The 24,579-nt window shown below is 59.0% G+C and overlaps 1 protein-coding gene across 11 annotated transcripts in view; it reads right to left on the minus strand.

The window, feature by feature from the left end:
* Nucleotides 1–24,579, minus strand: part of SCN5A (sodium voltage-gated channel alpha subunit 5) — a 93,367-nt gene that overhangs the window by 60,875 nt on the left and 7,913 nt on the right. For 4 of the 11 annotated variants that reach the window (XM_086720475.1, XM_086720473.1, XM_086720469.1 and 1 more), the window contains exons 1-2: nt 6,655–6,877; nt 5,197–5,325 (exon numbers count right to left, since the gene is read on the minus strand). In XM_086720475.1, coding sequence (XP_086576601.1) covers nt 5,197–5,325; nt 6,655–6,734 — 209 coding nt within the window. In that variant the 5' untranslated portion in view covers nt 6,735–6,877. Of the gene's footprint in view, nt 1–5,196; nt 5,326–6,654; nt 6,890–13,847; nt 13,967–16,711; nt 17,027–24,579 lie in introns of those variants that run through there. The other 7 variants (XM_086720474.1, XM_086720470.1, XM_086720467.1 and 4 more) reach the window with 5 other exon arrangements.

The raw sequence follows: 24,579 nt of genomic DNA on the forward strand, positions 1-24,579 counted from the left end.
GGCAGCCCCAACATCCGATGCGGAGTAGACGTCACCTCCCTTGTTCTGGCCCAGCTACACCTATTCATTTGGTCCAAGCTCCCTCTTTACTTGCAACGGCTGTTCCATTCTCCGTGATGACGCAGATCCCCAAACCTCTGCCCCCCATTCTCCTCTCAGGCTTGGACTCTCCATCCAGATGTGGTGCTGCCACAAGCCTGTCAGGTTTACAACGCGGCTGAGGTGGCCATCACATGGAATCCACGGGTTCGCCTGCCGGTGGCTCTGGGCCCCATTTCCTGCTGCCGGACAAGTGAGCGTGGCCGGGGCCAAAAGCTCTTCTTGCTCAGGACACTGGTTTCGAGGTTGTCTCTTCTGGTCACAGGGAGTGAGCAAAGTGCCGTGCAGATCGGAGAGAGCCAACGGTCCCTGCGTCTCCGCTCTCGTCCCTTACAGGTCCCGCGTGTCCCCCCACGTCTCCAGGGAAGCCCTGTCTGTGCGAAGCTTGGGTTTTGCCTGTCTGTGCCTGTCCCGCTGTCCCCACACCCTCAGGCTCGCCCTCCATTCATCGTCTGCCTCCTCAGCAGCTGGTACTGAGCACAGAGGAGCCAAGACCCCGAGGCGTGTGCTCCCTCCCGGCAGGCTTAAGGCCGGCCGAGGGGCTGGGAGAGGGAGCGGGGCTGGTGGCCGTGTGTCTGTGAGGGCAGCACACGTGTGGGAGAGCAATCCTGAGAAGGAAGTCTCGGAGGCGAGACGTGGGGCTGGGTGAGGGCTCTGCGTGTCTCTGGCCGCGTCTATGACATGGGGGGCTGCTGTCCCTTTTATGTGCCCCTGCTCCTTCTGCCTGGCTGCGTCCCATGGGGGGGCCCTAGACCTCCAACGAGGCCTCTCTCGGGGCCCCGAGGTGTGTGGTGAGAGACCCTGTGTCTGGCAAAGGGCCAGGCTCATCAGTGGCCGGGTTGGGGGTACAGCTCTGCCCCTGTGAGCCTGGCAAAGGGTTCCTCCAAGCCACTCTATTCTTTGTGCTCTGGCCACGTTGCCGGACAGGGGCAGCCAGCTGGGGTGGTGATCGTGGGCCCTGAAAGAGCAGAGGATGCTGGGTGAGGGTTCCCGCTGGCACACCAGCCCGAGGGCAGGGGGATGCCCTTTTGGAAGCTGAGGAACCGAGAGCAAGGGCCCCCCCTGGCCCCCCTCCCGCTCCACCCCCACCTTCCGGTGTAGCCCTATCGATGCAGACAACCCCAGCTCGGGCTGCTGCTGGGCAGAGGTAGATCCCACCCTCTCCTCTCTGCCCTGCCTCCCTTCCCCTCCAGGTTCGGTTTCCATAACAACCCCAGGAGGTAGGAGGCTGTGCTAACTGGCAGGTAATGCCCAGCCCGGAGGGGCAGCAGGAAGAACTCTGGCCCCGGGGCGGGGTGGGGGGGGGGGAAGGGGGTCGCCTGGCAGGCTTCCCGGCAACCCGGACCCTCCCACAGCCTCTACACCGAGTGAGGGAGGGATCAGGTGGAAACCTGGCCGGAAACATCAGACCTCCGTGCCTCTCCAGTAAGGAGACCTGGTTTTAGTTCCCGCACTGCTGCTGATTCATTTCATAATTTGGGGCAAGTGGTAGGCTCCCTCGGAGCCCCAGTTCCCCATCTGCACCACGGAGGATGGGGAGTCTCATTGATTCCAACATTTCCGCCACCCAAGGCTCCTCTGATTATCCTGGGAGCCCCACGTTCCCGAACCCCTTTGGCTGTGGCAGGATGCATGCCGCTGCATCACCACGGCAGTCCCTGTTTTCATGAGGCAGAACCGCCGTCATTCAAAGCTGCCAGGCCAATCCAGCCCGGAGCAGAAACCTGACATTCCGGTGGGTCCATGCGGCCCCAGGGGAAGTGAGTGCCATTTCTGTGACATGCTCAGGAACTTGGAAATAGCCTGCTGGCCTCTGAGGCTCCGTTCTGCTTTGTCACCGCTGGCCCCCGGTACAGAGGGGAGGCAGGCAGGCCTCCGTGAGGCACACCTAGCTGCTCTATGATGCCAAGCGGAAGAGGCAGTGTCCTGGGGGCGGGGGGGGGGGGGGGCCGGGGGTCGAGACCGAGATTCTCTCATGAGACGAGGCAGCAGGACTTGCTAAAGGCCCGAGGTCGTGCAGAGCATCTCCCAGAGACATGGGCTGAAGACAGGCCAAAGCCTGGCTCCCACTGTCAAACAAGAGACCCAGGGTCTGGGAGCACGGCTGCTGTGACACAGTCCTGTTCGGGCTCCAGGATGGGAAGGTCGGAAAGACTCACGCAGATGCCGTGCCCTGTCCTGCCAAAGCCCCCTTCCTGTGACACCAGGCCCTCAGGGGGCCCATGGATCGCTGCCCGCCTCCCACAGGGCACCCCGGGGCCTGGGCCTGGCATGGGAATCCCACCCCCTTCCCAAGTCAGTGCAACGTCTCAGCTCTGCGTGGAGAGGGCTCCCTCTCTCCTCAAACCACAGACATTCTTCCCCACTCTGGGTTCTCAGCTGATGATCCCGCTTCTCACCGTGGAGAAAATAGAAGCAATCGGAAGAGAAATTCCTCTTCTCTCATCACCGACTCTACCAATCCGTCTGAAACTCTGCCCTCCCGGCTCTTAAGGCCAGTGCCCTACTCCACCTGGGCCCTGGACTCCCAGCACTCGGGCCAGCTCAAGGGCTTTGCTCCTGCGACGCATCCCCCTCCATTGCCAAGCTTCCCTTCCCCCCCCACCCGCCCCCGGATCATGCACACCCCCTTACAAAGACACCTCCCTTCTTTACTCGTGCTCCTCTGGCCATCTCCCCAAGCCCAGCCAGCATCCTATGTTCAGTCCTGTTTATAGCCAACCCCACAAGGTGGATGTCTATATGTGCCCTACTCTCTCTTGAGCCTGTTTAATCAGGCGTATGTCCCCTCACTCCTCTGGCCAAGGCCATCAATGTTGTCACGGTCATCGGCAGTGTCACGTCGTGGACTGCGACGGTCCTGCCGTGGATCTCACCTTCCTCAGCCTTCTCGGGGCTTCTTTCAAGTGGAGTCACGCTCCTCAGCTGGCTTTTCGGGACAGTCCTCTGTCCAGGCTTTCCTCCACCCCCTCTGGCAGTGCCCTCCAGGCTCCTTTTCTTACCCCTTCTTTCTTGACCTCGAGATGCTGGAGCGTCCCATGGTGTGGTCCCCAGGCGCTGTCCCTTCCCCAGCCACGCTCACTCTAGATGATTCATCTGGTCTCCCGGCTGCAAGTATCATCTGCACCCTGATGGCTTCTAAATATATACCTCCACCTTGGACCTCTTTCCTGATCTCCAGACCGGAATATCCAGTTGCCTGCTCCATATCTCACCCTGGCTGCTTTCAAACTTAATGCATTCTGATCTGGACTCTTGATTTCCTCCCTCCCTCAGTCAGCTCCTCCCTTCACCCTCCATTTTAACAAACGGTAACCCTGTTCACCCAGCTGCCCAAACCGAAACCACCTTGGGGTCTCCTTTCAGCCCTTGAAGTACATCCAGAATCTATGTTCCTCAGCTCTTCTACTTAAACCTTCGTCCCAGCCACTGTCTCTCTCCCAGCTACTGAAACAGCCCCCCAGCTTCCGGGTGACCTTATAAAATGTAGTTCAGGGAGCCCTTGGGTGGCTCAGTTGGTTAAGCATCTGACTTTGGCTCAGGTCATGAGCTTGGGGTTTGTGGGTTCGAGCCCCACATCGGGGCTCTGGGCCGACAGCTCAGAGCCCGGAGCCTGCTTCGCTCGCCCTGCTCGCTCTCTCTCTCTCTCTCTCTCTCTCAAAAATAAAATAAACATTAAAAAAATGTTTGTAAATGTAGCTTAGCTCACGTCACTCCCTCCTCTCAACTGCCCGTGGCTCCCACGCCCCGGGGCTCGCACTACGGCCTGCAAAGCCAAACGGCTGTCCCGCCTCCTCCCCCACTACGCTCTCCCTTGCTCACTCAGCTCTGCCCAGGCCGAGGTCTACACTGGCTTTGGGCAAGGGGCAGCATCTCTCTGAGCCTCAGTTCCCCTACCTGTAAACTGGTGAGCTGGAGTCGGTCTGCAAGCAATGCACCTAGAAACACAGGTCCTGATGCATTTTCTAACCACCAGACTCTCCAGCTAGCTGGAAAGTGCCCCATCAGCAGGGTCCGGCTGCCCACTCTCCCCTCCCTTCCCCATGGCATGGCTGAGCTGACAGCAGGACTGCTCATATCCGGGGCGAAGCGGACCTTGTCGCGAACGGGCGGATGCGGTAAATCTGAGAATCCGAGAAGGTGGGCGCTGAACTGAACTTTTGATTCCAGCCGGGCCAACACTGTGCTTCCAGAAGTTGGGGAGTGGAGGCTCTGCTTCCTGCCAAGGTGTGGTGCCCAGGCCTGGGCACACGGGGTCCTGCGCGCACATCAGGCTTTCAGAAAGGGCTTGAGGACCGAGCCCGGGCCACGACTTCTGCCCAGGAGGCCCGCCCTGATCAGCCACCCCCACCAGAACACAGCATCCGTTGCCGGCACACCCCGAGTGGAACGCGTCAGCCCAGCCTCAGCGAGGGTCTCTTTCTAGACAGAGAAGTGAGGCCCCAGCCTGCACGGCAGCAGGGCCACGGATATTCACACTCACTCTCTGGAAGGCTCCTTGTGTGTCCTTGGCACCTGTTTTCTCATCTGTCAAATGGGGACAAGGAATCCCCATCTGCGATACCTCTCTGGCCGGTGTGAGGATCCCTTGGATCATGTCAGTGACCGGTGCCTTAGAACGTGCCACATGGGGAGTCTCCGAGTGGAGACAGCACTGGTGTGCCTGGCACGGGCTCCTGGGGATGCCCGGTCACTTCTCCAGGCTCCTTCTCTTTCCTGCTGATTCATTCTTAATCCCTGGGGAATCCAGGTCATTGTTCACAGTGGCTCAGAGATTTGGGGCTGTAACACTGGTTTCCCTTGGTGGAAGGGGCAGAGGATGCTAAGCCTGAATCTTAATGATGTCCCTGGCTGCCACGGGGCCACAGGGGTGCCCGTAAGCCTGCCCGCCACGCCCACCAGGATGAGCTCAGGGCGTCCGTCCTGTCTTCCTCTTGCCACAGCAGTGAGATGGGCTGCTCTACAGAACTTGCAAAGCTCTACCCGGACTGGAGTAGGGGGCCGAGGGGGCCTGGCGGTCGGGGGCCAGGGAGGGTGCACACGACCCTCTCTGTGGCCTGGCGTGGCACGGCGCGGCCCAGAGAGCAAGGTACTTACGCCATGACAATCACACTGAAGTCTAGCCAGTTCCATGGGTCCCGAAGGAAGGTGAACGCGTGTAGGCAGAACCCTCGAGCCAGAATCTTGACCAGAGACTCAAAGGTGTAGATGGCAGTGAAGGTGTACCTGGGAGGAGAGACCGGCGAGGCTTCTCAGGGCGGCTGAAGCCCGCAGGCCAGGGTGGCCAGGTTCCTCACAGGCATGCCACGGGCCCTGGATGGCCCCTCTCTTAAGGAGCCCTCGGGCCGGGGCCTCTGCCATGCCCCGTGAGCCGGAGCTTTGTTCCAAACATCAGACCAATTCTACAGCCACGTGCTCCTTCAGCGCTGCTGAGCGCCCGCCATGTGCCCACCTGAACTTTCCATTTTGCCCCTTGGCTGTCTTGGCCAAAGAAGACCCTCGACTCCTCTCCTCACCCCAGACCTGGGGGTCATGTGCCTCACCGGGAAAAGGGTGGCCGCTGGGTCGGCCCTGGGAGGACACTCAGATCACGTCACTCCCTCCCCCTTGCTGCGGCTCCTCCGCGGCTAGAGACAGCCCGTCCTCAACTTCCTGCAGGAGGGTGTATACAACGGTCCAGGGTGGGCTTGGAAAAGGGGCTGAGGCTGTAGCACCTGAGGCTGGGTGGGCTGGGCTGAAGAATCCCAATGCCCGGATGCCAGGGCTGTGGCCCACGGGCTGCAAGGGGAGCTGCCCCACGCCGTTGCGACCCCCCTCGTCCCAGAGGCACCGAGGACACTGGGGGTCCTGTGTGAACACAGAGAGCCGCAAGGCAAGCCACTCTGGTAAGAGGGGCCTCCCTAACATTCTGTCAGTTCCCCGAGAACCGGCACCGAATGCCCCAAGGGCCTATTAGGTCTCTTTAGAACTTGTGGGCAAGGTACTGTTGTTTGAGGAGAAAGGACTAGAAGCAGTTTTCTGAAACTGCAAACGGTCACAGGAGGCAGTACAGACAGGGCGGAAATGGGGACCGTGCTGGGCCTTGCCCGGCTGCCACACCCCCTAGCCACGCCACGTCGGACAAGGTGCGCCTCCCACTCCCAGCCTCCTCTCCGGTCAAAGGGGCACAGTGGCTGTACCCATCCTATCGGGTTGCCCCGAGGGTCAAAGCACACGAGGCTTACCGTTCTGTGGCAGGGCCCGGCACACACTAAGTGCTCGATAAATTATTAGGATTTTATTTCTGAGCCTTCCCCAGTGCGCTCGGTCCTTGTTAGGGCGGGTCAGGGAGGAATCTCCCACTTTGCTAACCCGGAGGGCTTCCTCCCCTGACGACACAGCTCAAGGGGAGAAGTCGGCAGGACCAGGAGGGGCCAGAGAAGGAAGGGGCTGGGCCAAGGACCCTCCAGGTGGGCAAGTCCCTCGGGCGACTTCTGGGGTGACTTCAGGGGCCCCCGGAGGGGCTGGGAAGGAAGGGAGGGAGGGGCCGGCTGGAGAGGCCCTGAAGATACTCACTCAACATACTTGGTCCAGGGCGGGGGGTCGTGCTGGGCCATGAACACACAGTTGGTCAGGATGGTGCACATGATGAGCATGTTGAAGAATGTGGCGCGGAGGTCAAGGAAAGCCACGTGCAGGGGGCCGGCCGGGCCACTCCCACCCGAGGGTCCTGCCCCTGGGGTTGTCACCGCCAGGCCGGTGCCACCAGATCGATGAGGCGGCCGCCCCGAGGGGGACACACTGGGGCTGTGCCAGTCCCTGCCGGCCTCTTCCCACCGAGGCGGGTCCTGTCCCTCCCCTCCTCGCAGCCCCCGCCAGGGACCCGGCAGCTGACACCGCACCCTTAGTAGAGTTCCATGGAGGGTCCATCCTGGAGGGCAGGGAGGAAGACACCCAGACCACAGAGGCTTTCACCCAGGGCCGCGTCGGAGTGACAGGGAGGTGGGATTTATAAACTGTTCCTCGGGGGCCACGGCTGGGGGGAGAGGAAGACCCTGGCAGTGGGGCTCCCAGGTCTCTCTCCCACTGCCCCAAAGGCCTTTCGCCTTTGGCCTAGGATTTCGCTGAAGGAACGTTCGGCTGCGAAAACTCACATACCTCATCAGGACACACTGCCCGAGGGTGCAGGTGACGGCTTCTCGAACTGCTTCCTGCCTTTGCACACGCTCCACCTAGTGCCCTCCTCCTTTGTCAAGAAACTCCTCAGCAGGAGCACCCCCTCTGAGCAGGAGCACCCCCTCTGAGCAGCCTGCTCTGACTACTTGGTGGCTGCAGCCTCTGCACCCCCAGGGCATTGGGCATCTCTTTTCGTGTGTGGTTGCTCCCAAAATAGCAATGTCCATCTGTTCCCCAGGAGAAGGGAAGCTCCTCAAATGTTGGGACTGCGTCTTGGGCATCCTTCTGGGCCCTTGGCCTTGAACTGAACTGCCGCAGGCCTTGGGTGATCCCCGACCTTCTGGCTACTTCTCTGCTGTGTCAAGCTGGAGGGAGCTGTAACTAAGCTCCACGGTCTCTCTCACCTCTGCAAGGCCTATGGAGGAGCAAGGGGCAGGCCCTGGGCCGCTTAAGGGCTAGGGCACCCCCAAGGGGCCTGATCCAGAGCAGGGACACTCTGGTACTCTCACAAATTCCCTCCCCAGCCAAAGAAGAGAGGCTGAGACCGCGGCTCCCTTTGGCTGCCCCCAGACTCACGACCCGGCCCCAGCCCCGCGTGCAGCAGCTGGCCGCCTGCGATCCCCAGGATCCCCACGGGCTGCCGAGGAGCTGAAGTAATTGAGCCCTCGGGGCCTGCCTCTTTCCTCTCCAGTAGAGCTCCACCCTTTTGCAAGGTCTGAGCCGGAGCCTGGTGCAGTCAGACTGGAGACTGGGCTGAGCTGGGGTGCTGACTTGCAGGGGGGGGGGGGGGAGGGGGAGTGCGGCGCTGCCCCAGCTGGGGAGGGAGGGGAGGCGAGGGAGGCCTCTCGGAGAATCTAGGTGCGAGCCCTCTGCGCTTCTAGTCGTCTAGGGAATCTAGGGGACTAGGAAATAGCACCCCAAGGCCCACCCCCAGTTTATAATGAATTCTCCAATTTCTCACCTGAGGTAAAAGAAGATCAGGCTTTGGGAATCTCCCTTAGTTAAAGCAGAGCCTTTCAGCTCAGAGCCGTGGCTCCAGGAAGTCCTGATTCCTCCCTGGTGGGAAGACATCCCTCCGGGGATGGGGGTGGGGTGGGGGGTGGGGGGTGGGGGAGGGATGTTCCTCAGCCCGACAGCTGCCCATCCCTCTGCCTGTGTTCAGGTCTCCAGGGCCGAGCCTAACTCCTCCTCCCTGACACATGCATACGTTCCCCACACCCTGGCTCTGTGCCAAGGCTTTCCTTACTGGGCAGGTAACTCGCCCCTCAGACAGCTTTACTCACCCCCACGGATCCACTACTGGGGATCCCAGGTGACTGCCGGAATATGAAAGGAACGACCCTAAAGAGCAAATATTTATTGAGCCCTTCCTAGGGGCCAGGCTCTGCTCTCTGTAACCAACCATTAACGAATTCAATTCTCCCCACAACTCTATGAGGGGGGATTTGGTCTCCCTTTTGTACGGGGGGAGACTGAGGCACGAGGCTAGGCTGCTAGTGACTACAGCAGGTAGAACCGCAGCCCTCCACCCCCCACCACCCAGACAACCACATCTTAATCCCTGACAAGCACGAATGTTAATTTCTATGGCCAAAGGGACCTTGTGGGTATGATTAAATTAGGGGTCTTGAGATGGGAGATTACCCTGGATTGTCTGGGTGGGCCCAATGTCAGCACAGGGTCCTTCTAAGTGGAAGAGGGACACAGGAGCCAGGTGGGAAAGACGCCACCAGCGGTTGCTGGCTTTGCACACGGAGGGGCCACAAGCCAAGGGGTCCGTGCAGCCTCTACAAACCGGGAATGACTAGAAAACAGATTCTCCCTGGTGCCTCCAGAGAGGAACCAGCCCCACTGATACCCTGATTGGAGTTCAGTGAGACCTTCTCGGACTTCTGACCTCCAGAACCGGAAGATGATGAGTTTGTGTTGTTTTAAGCCGTTACGGTTGTGGTAATTCCTTGCGGCAGCCACAGACGACCGGTGCAAAGCTGGTCAATGCACGGCCTGGCTTGGAGCCCCGGCTGGCCCAGCACAGAGCCCCCCACGCTGAGCCCGGCTGCCCTGTCTCTGCATGACGACACCGAGGGTCCAGCCTGAAGGGCTGCCTCAGGTCCCCACCCGCCAAGGGGGAATGCTACCCCACACTTGGCTTCTGCCATTCTCAGGGCAGTAAGCCAATGAGTGACGGGCTCTGTAAAGTGGGAGCAGACTGCCACCCGGGGGGAGGATCGCAATTAGCTGCCATTTTAAAGAACAGACCTAAGGAGCACGTGTGCCTGGCCCCGGGTGGGAGACAGGGAGGCGTCTGAAGAGCTCCGAGATAGGACGTTATGAGAAACGACACCCGCCTCTTGCCGGGCCGGGCAGGAAGGCTTCCTGGAGGAGTCATTTAGACAGGCACCCATGGCTGGGCAGGGTTCTTTCAGCAATCCAGCGGCGCATCCGGTGGAGGTGAAGCACGGTGGGCTGACTGGGGGGACTCCTCTCACCCATCTCGCTAGAGTGAAGGAAAGGCCCCTTGGCAGAGAACAACAGGGTGGACAGGCTGCCTTGGACCAGAAGACTTGGCTGAACAGACATAGGTGAGCTGAACTCCAGCATCAAGGCTTGGGGAAGAGCCAGACAGGCGGGGCCTGGGTCCCAGGGTGGCGAATCACAAGAGCTGCCTGTCCTGGCTCTTCCAGACACAAGGACAGGTTAGGACGAGGTGCAGCAAACTCTAGTCTCTCTGCCACTTGACTGCTTGACACCCTGCCTGGCTCTCCCGACCCTGAACATGGCCCTTCCGCTGCGCTCAGTCACTCCTGTACGTGTGTGGTCTCTTCCTGCCTAGAGGTGCTTGGAGTCCACGTGACTCTGCCCAGAGCATCCCCAGGTCCCCCATGGAGCTCAGCATGCAGCCGATACCAGAGGGATGAGTCAGGGGCACAGCCGGCCAGGGCACACCTGCTTGTATTGTCTGGCAGTTTCAGGCCGATGACTGAGCCGGCCCCGTGTGTGGGCAGAGGCAAAGGCCAGCTCTCGAGGTCTGAGCTCAGCTGAACATCTTCAATCCTGTCGTGTCATTGTCCCCAAACACCCACTCCCAGCCTCATGATTAAAATGCCAGCAAGGACTGCCTGCATGGGTGGTGGGGAATGCCTGAAACTTGGCCCGTCTATCTTCAGATCCCGGGGAGTCAAAAAAAAAAAAAAAAAAAACCTCCCAAACAGAAGGGATGCCGTGGGGGGCATGTTCATATATTTGTGCTATTCAATGAACATGCACACACACACACACACACACACACACACACACAAACATGTGGTTTGATTGCCCATTTGAATCTGCTAGAGAAACGTGGGAGGATTTTGTGAGCAGATCCTGTGCACCCAGGAAAGCAGAAAGCTTCTCGGCGTGAACGTGAGGCCTCTCTGAATGTGGCTGCGGTGCAATCGGGGGTTCAGTTGGTTTCTTTTATTTGATTCTGGCAGGAACACATCCTGCAGGATTATAACAAAAATACATGGGAAAAAAATAATTCTACATACCCATATTTACTTTGTAGGCCACTTCCCAGGGACGCGTTGCAAGGGCGGAGCACAGAGCGAAGCTGGACTGAATTACGGGGCGCTCGCTAGCACGTCCCTGTGAGTGCCCGGACTGTTACTAGTGAGTGGGTTTTGAGAGCAGGGGCTGCCCTCCTGCCCTGTCTTAAGTTTGTCTTTGCTCCCTTGCCCTTTCCGAAGGGCCTGGTGCAGAAATGCGCACCTGTGTGGCTCGGTGGGTGTCAGCGGATGTGAAAATGGGAGGCGACCATGGGTGCAGACTTTCGGTTTTGCAAGACGCAGAAGGGTTAGGTAGAGCTTTGCTGCGTGACAATATGCATATAGTAACACTGCTGAACTGTATACTTAAATATGGCTCGAGATGCTAAATTTTGGGGTGTGTGTGTATGTGTGTGTGTGTGTGTGTGTGTTTTACCACAATACAAAGGAATGTCAGCAGAGTGAAAACTCACTATTCAACACACGAAATCTGTGTGCATTCGAAACGCATAGCGACTGCTAATGGGCACAGGGTTCCTTTTTGGGGTGATGAAATGTGCCGGAATTGGAGAGCGGTGACGGTACATTTTAAAATGATAAATTGTGTGGCATGTGGATTATATTTCAATTACGAAGAAAAGGAACACACGGAAAGCTAGTGGACTCCCAGGCCTCCCACCGGGGATTCTGGTCTGGAAAGGGCCAGGAATCGGCATTTTAAATGATGGGGCCCTCACAGACCGACACTTGTAAACGACTGCCCAGGGCGGCGTGTGCCCGAATCACGGGGCCCTGGCGAAAATGCAAGGGGTGGGGTGGGGCCCGAGATTCGGCAGGTCTTACAAGACCCTCGTGACGCGGGCGTTACTGGTCTGTGCCCCACTCTTTGAATGGCAAGGCTCAAGGGCACGGAGGCTGCTCCCAAATCCTGCGGATCTGGACCCTTCTTCTCCCCCGCTGCACTGAGCCCACCAGGGGGCGCACCAGCAGAGCGCTCCCATCCCCACGCAGTGGCTTGTCAAGGCAGCCCCTGGGAGACTGCGTCGCGGGGCCTCAACGATGGCAAGCCACTTCCCTGGGGCAGCGACCCTGGGGGACACAGGCCGGCGCTGAGGCCTCAGGGTGGGTCCCGCCGGGTCGAACGAGCACCCCACAGGCTGGGCCTCTGCTCCATGGACACTGGCCAGGCTGGGGACTCCAGTGTCCCGACTGCCTCCCTGGCTTCATCTGCCTTACCCCCGCCCCCGCCCGGCCCAGAGCCTTGCAGGAGGAATCCTGGGGCTGCTGTCGCATCCCTGGGGGCCCGCTGCGGCTGCCAAACAGTGCTGGGTTGGTTAGATACCTGCAGGAGAAGCCCCAGGTGGGAGCTGGAGAATGCTTTCAGGGAGGCCCCGCCCCTGGAGTGAGGCGGGGACCAGCTCAGAGCGAGCAAGGCCGGCCTTCCCTCCCTCTGCGCTGTCCCCACCAGGCTGTGCCCACACGCTGGCAGGAACAACAACCACAACCGTTCCTGCAGCTGTCTTATCACTCTTAGGGGGACTGCAAAACTCCCAAGGGGCCAAGGACAGAGTCTTATTCAGCTCCCTACACCCCGGTGCCCAGCAGAGTGCCCGGGCATCTACGGGGCGTTTAGAAGCAGTGGGCGGAATGGCTCAAAACTCAATCTCGAGCTCCTGGCGCCTCGCTTTGAAGGGCAGGCGGTCCCCGGAATACGGCCCCTCCCCCACGGCGTCTGTCCACCCTGGAGACCACCCTGCAGTTGCCACAGCCGCGGCTGGGGCTGCGGGTGAGACTCTCCCTGGACACACACAGCTCTCTGGAGCCCTGTGAGAAAGGCAGGAGCCGGCGGGAGGAGGGGAGAGCGCGGCTGCGTGCACAGAGCAAATCTGGCAAAGCGCCCCTCGGCTGAACCCCTGGGGTGAGGCTCAGGCACACCTGGGCAGCAAGTGGAGCCAGGAAGCAGCACCCCTCATCCCCGCCTGGGCAGGAGAAGCCCCTGAGCTGTCCGCCTCTTAGCGGACACGGGGCAAGGTGTTTTCGCGAAGCCTCCTGCCCTGCCCAGAGGTGAACGGGTGTTTGCCTTGGCCTCAGAAAAGGTCCATCCAGAGTGGGGAACGGAGGGGGGACCCTCGGGGAGCGCTATTGGGCCCGCCTGCCACACCCACGACTCATCGCACCACCGCAGAGCCCAGAGGCGGCCCTGATTCGATTAACAGCCCAGCCAGCTGCCAGCCCAAGGAAGGCTGCCCAGGCGGGCGCACTGAGCCGCAGATGCCTCCGTCTGCATCCGGACCCCCGCCTGCCCGCCTCCCCGCCTCCCCATCTGTGGGGCCCCTTTTCCGAAGTCCGCAGAACCGCCGCGATTGGGTGCCGGCGCCCCGTCCCACGTCCCACGTCCCACGCGGCGGAACGAGGCCCCCCTGGGGCCCAAAGGCCAGTCCCGTCCCTTATTACACTGCAGCAGTCCCAGAGTGCTCCTCCACAGCCGGCAGCTTTTTTAGGCTGCGGTTTATATAATTTAACGCTAACCGGAGTTCTTTGAGATAACTCTGAAACTGCAAACATTTTGTCAACACCTAATCAAAAAGCAAGTGTCGCCTCCCTCGAAGGATGCCCACGTGTGACTGCACCAGAGGCCTCTTTACCAGGAAGCGGTTTCTCCTTGGCTGAGCCCCGGTGACCTGCTGCAAGGGGGTGGGGAGGCAGCGGGAGGGGACTTTGGAGCCAATATCGGAGTCAGCGGACCCTGACAGGCCTGTGTCTTCTTAGTAGGATCCCTACTAAGGATCCCTTAGTAGCTTGGCTTCCAGGACGTTTCTCTCCTGAAGAAGCAGGGTTTCCCAAACTTTCCCGTGCCCGAGAATCCCCTGGGAGGTTGTGGAAACGCAGAGGCTTATTTGGCAGGTGTGGGGTGGGGCCCAAGAGCCTGCCCATCCAACCGGCCACCAGGTGATGACTGTGCTGCCTGGGCCCTCGGGACAGCCCTGCTCTCAGCCTTAAACACCCTGCCCACCTCCTCTTGGGGCCCAGAGAAGATGCACAGCACGGACCGACTGCAAAGGATATGAATGAACCAGAATCTTCACAGCCGCTCTCCGGATAGGGTGGAAGGGACTGAGGACATACAAGGCATTCGTGGCACTGAACCGGAAGATGGTCTTGCCTTTATTCAGCACGATGAAGGTCTGTGAACAGAGAGGGGTTTTAGGTTGGGGCGGTGGCCCCTCGGCCCTTGGGGAGAGAGGATTCTGGGGGGCAGGTGTCGGCTCAGAGCCCTAGAACCCTGGCTAAGGGGTGGGGTGGGAGAAAAAGAGGGACTGAGAGAGGGGGAGGGGGAGGAAGGAAGGCAGCTGGTGTGTTTGGCAGGTCAATGGGCCCTCACGGTGTCGCCCACGGCTGCAGTGGGATCAGGTCAAGTTTAGGGGAACGCCAGGTTGGCAAAATTACGTTTCAAAATTACGGCCCTAACAGGAAGAGGCCTCGCATGCTCCCAGCCGAGCTGTTATCACAGCAGAGGCCAGGATCTGGCCAGGATCAGCTCCTTCCCCTTCCCCCTGCCGACCCCTCCCTGCCCGCTGGGGCCACAGGGACTGATGAGGGAGCTGGTCCTCGAGAAGACTGTAACAGGTAAGAAGCAGGGATGGCAAAACGCAGACCCCAGCCCTGAGGCCCTGTCTCCTTAAGTCCAGGATAGGTGTCAGCCCTGCAGCCCCCACCAGAGGAGATGACCGATGACCTAGCGTCTCCCCCCACTGGGGGGGGGTGTCTTTTTTTTTTTTAAGTTTGTTTGTTTATTCATTTATTTATTTATTGTGTGTGTGCATGCACACACGAGTTGGGGAGGGGCAGAGAGTGAGGGAGACAGAGGATCCCAAGCAGGCTCCTTGCCATCAGCACAGAGTTGGACTCAGGGCTCGATCCCACACACCATGAGATCAAGATTTGAGCTGAAATCAAGAGTCAGACACTCAACCAACTGAGCCACCCAGGTGCCCCTCTTTTTTTTTTTTTTAGTAGGCCTCACACCCAGCACAGAGTCCACTGTGGGGTTTGAACTCACAACCCTGACATCAAGACCTGAGCTGAGATCAAGAGTTGGACATTTAACTGACTGAGCCACCCGGGTGTCCCCTCTCCAGGGTGGGGGGGGTTCTTGAGCAGCCCAAGGCGGACCTCTCTGCAGGCTTCCAGAAGACACTGTCCACACAGCACCGTGGGATGTGGGAGTGGACAGGAGGTGCTGGAGGCTAAGCCACGTGCAGATACAGCCCTCGAGGACAGCAGCGCACCCCCCCTTCCCCGCTGCCCCCCCCCCCCCCCCCCCCCCCCGCCGCCACCCAGGCTAAGCCCGGCACAGCTGAGGTGGCTCAGGGGTTGTGCTTCTGCGAAGGTTGAGCTGGTGAGACAAAGTTCTATTTAATCTGAGCTGGAAAGATAAGCTGACTGGATGTGTCAGGACAAAAAGTTCTGCTGTGGTACCTGTGTCACCCCTCGGGACTTCAGGCAGTGTGGCCAGGGGGCAGCAAGGAGAGACAGAAGGTTAGAGGCCACAGTCAGACCCAGGCCATGGTTCAAGTATTCCTGATCACAGGGATGGAAGCCAGTGTCCCCGGCCGCTTCCAGCCTCAACTCTTACCCGGCCCCCAAAGCCCAGCCCAGTCTCCCCTCCATCCTCAGTTGGGTCCCCCTGCCACGGTTCCGGCCTGTCCCAGCTGACTCCCACCTAACTGCCGCTCTCATTTGCCACTGAAACCTGGACTGGCCATCAGCTCTGGCCTTAACCCTCACCCTAATTCTTACCTCCCGCTCTGGCCAACTGGGACCTAGGCCCACCTACCCCGACGGATCCCAGCTTCCAGCCTTACTCTGAGCCCAACTGTCGCCCCAGCCCTCGGCCTCAACCTCACCTGTGTCACTTGAACCAGGGGCAAGTGCCAGCAGGTGCAAGGTGTCTTCTCTCGCTGCGCATGTCGACTGGGTGGGCTCTCTCTTTACCCATTGACCCGCACACCCACTCACATCACACATGGAGACAACTGTGCAACACACCCACCCTCAGGCTCCTGGTCTCTTAAATGCAGTCTCATGGCACGGTCACACACACACACACACAGGCACCTGGTGACACAGACACACAGGACTTACACTGCCGCATGGTCATACTTGCCCTGTGAACACCGACTCTGTCTGCCCTCCAGCCACCTTCTTCCTTAGGACCTGGCCGTCTGGGGAAAGGCCTCCACCAAATGTCTGCTGGTGGTCTGAGAGGTGAGGCCGGGGCAGGGTACCCAGATGGGGGGAATTCACCTCTTGGGTGCAAATCCTTACTGGGAGGAAGCCTGAGTCACCCTTCCCGGTGGACAAAAGCCACCTCCCCGCCCCACACCCAGGGGGACAATGGCAGAGTAAGCTCCCTCCCCACCCCTCTCGGATGTCCCACCGGCCCTCACAGTCCCCGTTGCCAGCCTGCAAGGCCCAGGAGCCACTGCCTCGGCCCCCAGCCTGAGCTGCCCAGGCACGGCCAACGCCCGGCAAACCCTCCCGCCAGAGCGTGCGGGCCACAGGGTGTCCTTAGTAGGAGAGGGGACCACGTGCTGTGCGCTGGGACCCAAGACGGGGAGGAGTCTGCCAGAGGGGAAAGTCTAAGCACAGATGACTTCCAGAATAGGGCACTCCACAAGGAGGCAAGACAACCGCGGCTCTGCCCGCTCCTTCCCTTCTAACACCAAACCGTATCAGGCTGCGTCATTCTGGCTTTTATTCCGGAATAAAATTCAGATGATCGGAATATAGATCACCAATGACTCACTCCCTCGAAGCCCGGGGAGCCTACCCCGAACGCAGCCCCACGTGGAGGCGAGGCCCTCTCCCTATCTGCTGTCGACAGGGAGCCGCAGGAAGGCGTGGGCACGGAGGTGGGCGGCCGTCACCTTTTGGGTGCTGTAGAAGGGGTCCAGGTCCTCCAGGGGCTCCCCGATCAGCTCTCGGGGCGGGTTGCCGTAGAGATCCGGCAGCTTTCTGGAGGCCTGCAGGTCCAGCTGGGGCCGGGGAGCCTCCTCCTCGGGCAGCCCTTCCCGGCTCTCCTGCGAGGCGGCCGAGCCCCGGGCTTGCTTCTCCGCCATGCGCTTCTCGATGGCCGCCAGGGACTCCCGGGTGAACCTGCGGAAGCTGCTGGTGCCCCGAGGTAACAGGAAGTCTGCCATCTTCTCATCCTGCTTCTGGGGCCCAGGCGGTCCTCGAGTGGCCTGTGGGGAAGCCAGAAGACACAAACGCGGCGCCTGATGCTGTGCCCGGACCCAGGGGGCGGGGAGGGGAGGACGAGGTTGGCGGGCAGGGTCCCGGGCGCAGTTCCCAACCTCTCCAGAGACACACCTGGCCGACCCTGGCCTGGGTAAACCCCGTGTCCTCCGGGCTGTGGGCTCCGCGTGGGGACCCGCGGGACAGTCCCTTTCCCATCCCAGTGGGCACGCTTGATGGCAAGTAGGCAAGAGTGGCTGCCTCACCGAAGCCCTTTGCTCTGCCCCACTCGACACAAAAGGGAGCCCTTGCACCTGTTGCTTCCTTACCCGAGCCTACTGAGATACTTCCCACCAAGGTGCTGACACTCTCTGGAATAGGAGGGACGCTCCCTAGGGCAGGGATGGGGCCTGTCATCTTTTTATCGCAGGTCTGTGGCAGTGCTGGTCCTGAACAAGCGAGTGATGGAGGGAATCATGAAGAACACATAGGTGAGGGAAGGGCACGAGAAGGTACCCTGTGCCATCCCTCCTCTCAAGCTTGTCCCTTCTATAGGGACCCCTGGGGCCCTGTGGAGGGTGATCACAGGCCTCCTGGGCCAATGCCCAAACTCTGGGTCTCTCTTCCAGGCAGACGCAGCCTGGGCGCTGGGGCCAAAGGGTGGGGGCCGCTCTGTCTCCCCACAGCACCACGCGCCTGCAGGGGAAGGCTGCCCAGACTTCTCCTGGGGCACGGGGGTGCCAACCTCTGGTAACTGAAGGGGCATCTGTGTCTGCTGAATGAGACGCAGGCAAATCCCACGGGTTTCTGGAAACAGCAGGGTAACAGTCATGCAGGTGCTGGCCCCCTGGTGTATACGGCTGCAGCAGAGGATCCCCTCCCCCCCCCCGAGATCCCCAGCGGGAGCATTTTTCCAAAGATGGGAAACTCAGATGGAGCATCTCAGGCTCCTCACACCTCCCCACCTGCTCCCTTCCTCCCATATCTGAACAAGTGACAGCAGAAGCAGACAACAGTGACCACCATCCATGCGGGTGTCCAACCGGCACACATGTATGACGCCAGACAGGGGGAATGTGGGCCCCAGTGGCCTCAAACGATCCAGGACCTGGTGCGAACAGGCTCTGCCTATGACATGGAGGCCAAAGAATGCGCTCCTGACTGTCCCAGCAAAACAGGATGTGGTAGGCACAGCTCCTGACTGGGACACCACCGGGAAGGGGGAGGCAGTGTCACTAATTACCACATCAAACCCAGGAACGGCCGGGCACCAGCTCAAGAGGGCAGGGTGGACACCTGTTGGAGATCCCTGCCAGGACAGAATCCCTTTCCGCCAACCAAAGGCAGGCTTTGCCTTGATCTCACTCCCGAGAAACATGTCCAGTGACCCCAGTGATCTGCCGCATCGGCCCTTGCACACAGCCCGCAAAGAGCCCAGGACCAGGCACCGTGATTGCTGTGAGGCAGGCACCTGGCCAGGTGACAGGTAAACAGTGAGCAAGCGCTACACAGCCTTCCCCAGGGAAGCGCAGCAAGGAATGTGTGGAGGGAAAGTCAGAGCAGAGGTCCTAGGACCCAGCACCGTAAGAACCACCCCATCCTTCGGTGTCTTGTTCTTCTGTTCCATCCAAGTGAAGTTAAAGGAGCATCTCTGTTAAAAATAGCAAGTGAGGGAGTGGGCTCCCATCTTCTAAAAGCGATCTCTGTGTAGCTTCCATCTTCGAGTGAACGAAGAAAGGTGTCTGTGATACTCATCACCAAAGGTGAATGGTTTTTTTCCCCTTAGCTGGTAAGAATTTGGGTAATTTTACACTTTCCTTTTTGTACTTTCCTTTAGTGCTTGAATTAGTTAGGATGATCTTGTATTATGTTCACAAAAGCCATAAAGTCATTAGTCTTTCTTTTAAAAAAGGTGGGGGTTGGGGGGGAGAAACAAAGAAAAAAAAAAAGCCAGCCTGGATGACAACAGCCCTTTGCAGGGCAATTCTCTCCACCATCAGCAATCACCAGTCAAGTAAATCAGGAAGCCTCCTCTTTGACTTGGAAGTATTTCCTAAAAATAGTGTTCTCTGTCTCAACTGTATCCATCTGTGTCCACATGCCTGCAAGGGTTCTGGAGACACGTGTATGCCCACAGACCTACAGAGTCTCACCGGTATATACTGGTGTGTGTGTGTGTGTGTGTCTGTGTGTGTGTGAGAGAGAGAGAGAGACAGACAGAGAGAGAGATAGAGAGTGTGTGCATGCATGCACAAGCTGACACCTGCATATACGTCTGTTCCCGTAAAGGTGTTTTTAAAACGCGTATTGAAATCGATGATTCGCGCAGATCGGGGCACGTCTCCTAAGTGTACAGGTGGATGAATGTCTGTAAACCAAACAAACCTGGTAACAGCACCCAGGTCAAGAAAAATAATTGTTTCCGGTCCCCCAGACTCAGATTCCCCTCCGGTCACTTCCTCCCTGGTCGGGGCGACCACTCTTCCGACTGCTGACACCAGAGACACCTTTGTTCGTCTATGGAGTTCGGGAAAGAGTTCGGGGCAGGGGAAACGACAACACCTCATTCTCACTAACTTCTCACTGCAATTAAGCACCTCCCTCAATTATGAATGTAGGCAGCAAAACGGTAGCGTGAGTGGCACCTGTGACCAGCAGAAGCTTGCAGATCTTTCCCGGACCCATGACAGGTGCCGCAAGCATCTCAAATATCATGAACGCTTATCGATACTTCAAAATTACAATGCTTATTAGACCCACTGCTAGATCTTATTGTTTAACACGTTCATAAAGAAGCGCTGACGAGGGGCGCCTGGGTGGCACAGTCGGTTAAGCGTCCGACTTCAGCCAGGTCACGATCTCCCGGTCCGTGAGTTCGAGTCCCGCGTCAGGCTCTGGGCTGATGGCTCAGAGCCTGGAGCCTGTTTCCGATTCTGTGTCTCCCTCTCTCTCTGCCCCTCGCCCGTTCATGCTCTGTCTCTCTCTGTCCCAAAAATAAATAAACGTTGAAAAAAAAAATTAAAAAAAGAAGCGCTGACGATGGGGGCCTGGGTCTTAGGAAGGGTCTTGTCCCAGGAAGTCTGGGAAGTCTGTGGTTTCTGAAACCAGATTCCAGATGAAGTTCCCTGCCAGCGCGCCCCACCCCCACCCCCCCCCCCCCACCCCCCCAGCCAGGCAGCCTCAGGTTCCAAAGTAAACCAGTCAAGAGCGTCCTTTGTCTCTGGCCCCCGCAGGCAGTGCGTGGTGGGTGGGCAGGATGGATCTGTTTTCTCTCTTGTTCTTCCCCTGCCTGCACCTGGCTTTGGCCTTGCCCTTCCTTCAGCAGCTCAGGGCCCACGCCCTGCCGGTGGCCGAGACCCGCTGGGCCCTGGCTGCAAGGTTTCCGGTGAAGCCAAGGTAAGGAGGGGTTGGGGGTGGGCCAAGGACGCTCCAGGCTCAGGCCCGGCTATAGCCTTCGGGCCTGGGAGGTCAGGCCCCTGGCTTTCCAGGGAGGCCCCACCTCTGGCTGGGAGGAGCAGGGGGCCTCTGTCTTGCACAGCTCCAGCGTGTGGGGGAGCCCAGACCTGGTTTCATTCCAAGAGCATGTTCTCTGGAAGCAGCACGCCCGTGACTCTCCCCTCGTCCGGGACAGCTTGTCTGTCCGCTCCCTGGAAAGGCTGGAAAGGCTTCTCCCAGCCGATCACCCTTCCCGGCCCACTTGCCCCTGTTCTGTCAGCTTCACTCAAGCTCAAGGGGCCCCCGACTCCATCCTCTCTCAAGTTTATCAGTTTCTGGTTACTGGGGGCATCTCTCCCAAAGTTCTGCTGGCTCCCGAGACTTCATGGAAGCAGACCGTGAACCATCCTTCTCAAATCGGTTCCTCCTGATCCTTTCCTCTGACCCGGGCTACACCCCTGCACCCTCACCAAACATCCCCGCCTCCTTTCCCACCGCCACTGCCCGGGGACAGGCCTCCTCACCCGGCTGGCACTGTGCTGACACCACGGCCACTGGCCTCCTCCTTCTTTCCTTCCATCCTTTACATTCAGCTCCATCACTCCCTGGCTCAGACGTTCCCAAACACTGTCCCCTGCCCCGTGCGATGGCAGGGCCACCCTGAAGCCTCTCCTCACCGACCCACCTCCTCCAGGACCCCCTCTGTGACTGCCCACGCACGCTGACCTCCCTCCTCTGGGTACCCTGCCCTTCCCGCTTCCTGGCCTCGGCTGTTCTCTGATGGTCCCTGGGGTGAGTCTGATTTCACTCAACAGCCTGAAAACCCCTTCCTAGGGAAGGGCTGGGCCCCCCTCCTCTGAGTCGCTGGCCTATACATACCAGTATTCACAACAGGGTGAAGATGCCGTGGGGGAGAACAGCCAGCGTCCACACCAGAAACTGGACCCTTCTGGACTTGTCTCTTATTTTTTGTCTCTTCAGGTGGCCCTTCCTGAAGGAAGATTTTCCTGAACGTATGGGGCACAGAGCTGGTGCTCAGTTCCCGGTGGTCACAATGCCATGACGTGGAACTCGACAGGGTGCAGCCGTGGGTACTGTCCAGGGTTGGGGACTGATGCTCTGGACCTCCCTGGTTCCAGCACTAAGGTTTCTGCATCCTGAGATGCGATACCCTTTGGTCCTGGACAAACCAGAATGGTCGGTCACCTGACAGGTAAAGAGGGACCGGACTGCAGCCCAACCTCTCCTTGTGGTGCCTTCCTGCCTGTTCCGCTCCCGGATCCCAAGGCAGGCATGCTCCAGCATCCTGAGTCACCTCTGGCATTTTGGTCGCCTTGGAATCGGAGCCTCTGGAACACAACATGCAAAGAATATTCTTTGCCATGTAAATTTATGCAAGGCGCTCCGTGGAAGTGGTTCCCAGGCTTCCTAGAAAATCTCTACCGGCTTCCTCTGCTCTGTGCTCCTCCCTCCCACCCTGCAGGCTCGGGCAACCTGTGCCCTTTGCCCCAAGGCCCTGCTTTCCACTGCTCCTCAGTCCCAAAGCAAGAAGCTCAGGGAGAGCGTGTGGGTGCGCAGGAAGCCAGGGCTCACTCCCCACAGGTGCAGGGGAGGGCACCAGGAGCGAATTCATATCTTCCTTGAGGAAAACAAGTGAAAACTAATCAACACCTCAACGCATAGAATCCTTTTATCAACTGAGCGATTCAGTGAACATTGAAGCAGCACCCACTGTGCGCATGGTCCTACAAATGACTTCCTAGAGTACTTTTCTGCCCAAGGTGATGGATCCTAAATCAACAGGTCATGATGGGAAAATGAGTCCGAGCCATCCGCAATGCCACTCGGTGGCTTCTAAGGAAATTTCCACTTAGCCTTGCTGAGATTAGCAAGGAAGCGATGCCCTGGGCCAGAGAGCCGGGCCCTGTGCCCAACTCCGCTTCCACCTTTGGCTCCCCCACTTCCCTCTCTGGAAGATTCCCTGTTTCTGTTCTGCCTCTGCCTTCGGCTGTGTCCTGAGCTCCCAAAGCACAGTCCGGCCCAGCAGAGATGCCTCGAAGGGCCTGGTGAATGAATGAATGAATGAGTGAATGAGCGCCAGATTAACCCTCCTGTTGCCCAGCCACTAGCCCACACGGTGAGCTTGGACAGCATCAGAATGCCCCCTTTTTCTGGACCTTAGTTTCCCCAACCATGAGCTGGGTGGGCCATGCCAGCAGTATCATGTGCTCATGATACGTCTGAGACGGCTCTAAGTGCTGCTGTGGGTCACCTTTCATCCCTGCAACAATCCCAGGAACAGGGGAGGTTATTATCTCCGTTACACAAAGGGAAACCTGATGCTTGCAGGTCAAGTGAGCGAGCCCCAGTCTGTGCGAAGCCAGGCCTGACCGAGGTCCTACCTCGTCTCCCGCCTCTGATGGCACAGGAAGGGGCAAGGTCTACCGTGGGTGGGGCATGTCTGTGATCCCCACTACAGAGCTAGGAGTCCCTGGCTTAGTCCCTGTTGGCCTCCTCTGGCTGGCCAACCTGTCTGTGCCCACGCGGGGGCAGATGCTCCCAGGGAGCCCTGGCCGATTTCTGCCCATGCCCAGAGAGTCAGCAGTTCCCTCGTCAGAAGCGATTCCCTAGCAGTTTCTCTCTCCAGCTCCGGCCCTGTCCAATTGCCCTGTCCAACAGGGTGGCCACCCAGCCCCCACGGCACGTAGCACGTGGAATGTGGCTCGTGCCCATCGAGATGTACTGTTGTTCGCTCCACACCGACTCTGAAGGCTTAGTACGGTCAAGAATGTCAACGGTCCCATCATTAACTTTTAAACGTGGATTACGATTTACACAGACGATATTTTGGATATACTGGGTTAAGTAAAATATGTTCAAATTAACTTCACTTGCTACTTTTGACTTTTGAAAATGTGGCTACCAGAACATTTCACATTGCATATGTGACTTGCGGTTGTAGTTCACGTTACATCTCCACTGATGGCGTGACCACGGTGTCCCGGCCACCAGGCTCTAAACCCTTACAGAACTCCACCCGCTTTGGGCTGGGCCTCAGGCTAGCTGGGGGTGGGGGAGGGGAGGGACAGGGAGGGGGTAGGGATGGGCTGAAGGACAGTTGTCCTCCTCCGCAGACCGGAAAGTGGCCACCCCGGTTTGGGGCAGTGGCTGTGGGTGGTTGGGAGGGAGGTGGGGGACAGGGGGGAAGTGGGAGGGGTCTACAGCATCCCTCCTGCCCAGGCAATTATCTGCACAGTCCTGGCGCTCCTAGGGTACCAGCTTGGACAAAGGCTCAGCGGGGGTGCCAGCTGGTGCTCGTGGCCTGTGCATTCAGGTCCTTGCTCCCGGATCAAAGGCACATTGGCATGTCCTTGTGCAGGGCCTCAGCTAACCGGCTCCCTGCAGGCTCCACTCCTTTGAGGCTGCACACGCATTAACTCTGTCTAGTCCGAGCCCTATCTCTGGGGAGGGGGTGAGGATCCTGAGGGGGCTTTCCTTCTCTAGTCCCTATCCCAGCCCCCAGCAATCTGGGGAAGTCCTGCAGAATCCCCCCCCCCCCCATCCCTCCCGTTGGCGAACACGCCCACCCCAGAAGCTGGGGATGCCCTCATTTACATTCATTTGCATCTCATTTATTCCAACACTCAGGCTGAAGCCGAGGCTAATTCAGCTGACAGGAAAACCCCACCCGCTTGCTCTGCGAGTGTTTCCCCAGGCAGAATGAAATGGGGTCCCTGAGAACGGGGCTGGGGGGGGGGCTCTCCGGAGTGGGCGCTGAAGGGAGAGCTGGAATGGGGGCGGGGGCACCTTTGGCTTGAGCCCTGGATTCAGCCAAAGCCCCTGTTTTTTCAAACTCCTCCTTCCCCACAGTAAGGACAGGGCCCACCGGGCTTGGAAGCGGCTCATTCATCTCGGGGTCAGTGGTGTTCCCAGTGCCAGGTTAGGAGAACTGCAAACTTCCCAGGTCATTCAGGGGCCCCTCCACAGGGCACATGACATCCTCTTCCCCCCCCCAAGCCCGAGTCTGCCTTGTAATCCTGTTCACTGCTCCATGCACAGGGATCTATAATGTTGTGCCAGGAGGCACTGTGCTGTTAGTCAAGGCCCAGGGCTGCCTAGAGGCCCT

This window comes from Puma concolor, chromosome C2, assembly GCF_028749965.1.
Source record: "Puma concolor isolate L17-30 chromosome C2, mPumCon1.1.hap2, whole genome shotgun sequence".
NCBI classification, from domain to species: domain Eukaryota; kingdom Metazoa; phylum Chordata; class Mammalia; order Carnivora; family Felidae; genus Puma; species Puma concolor.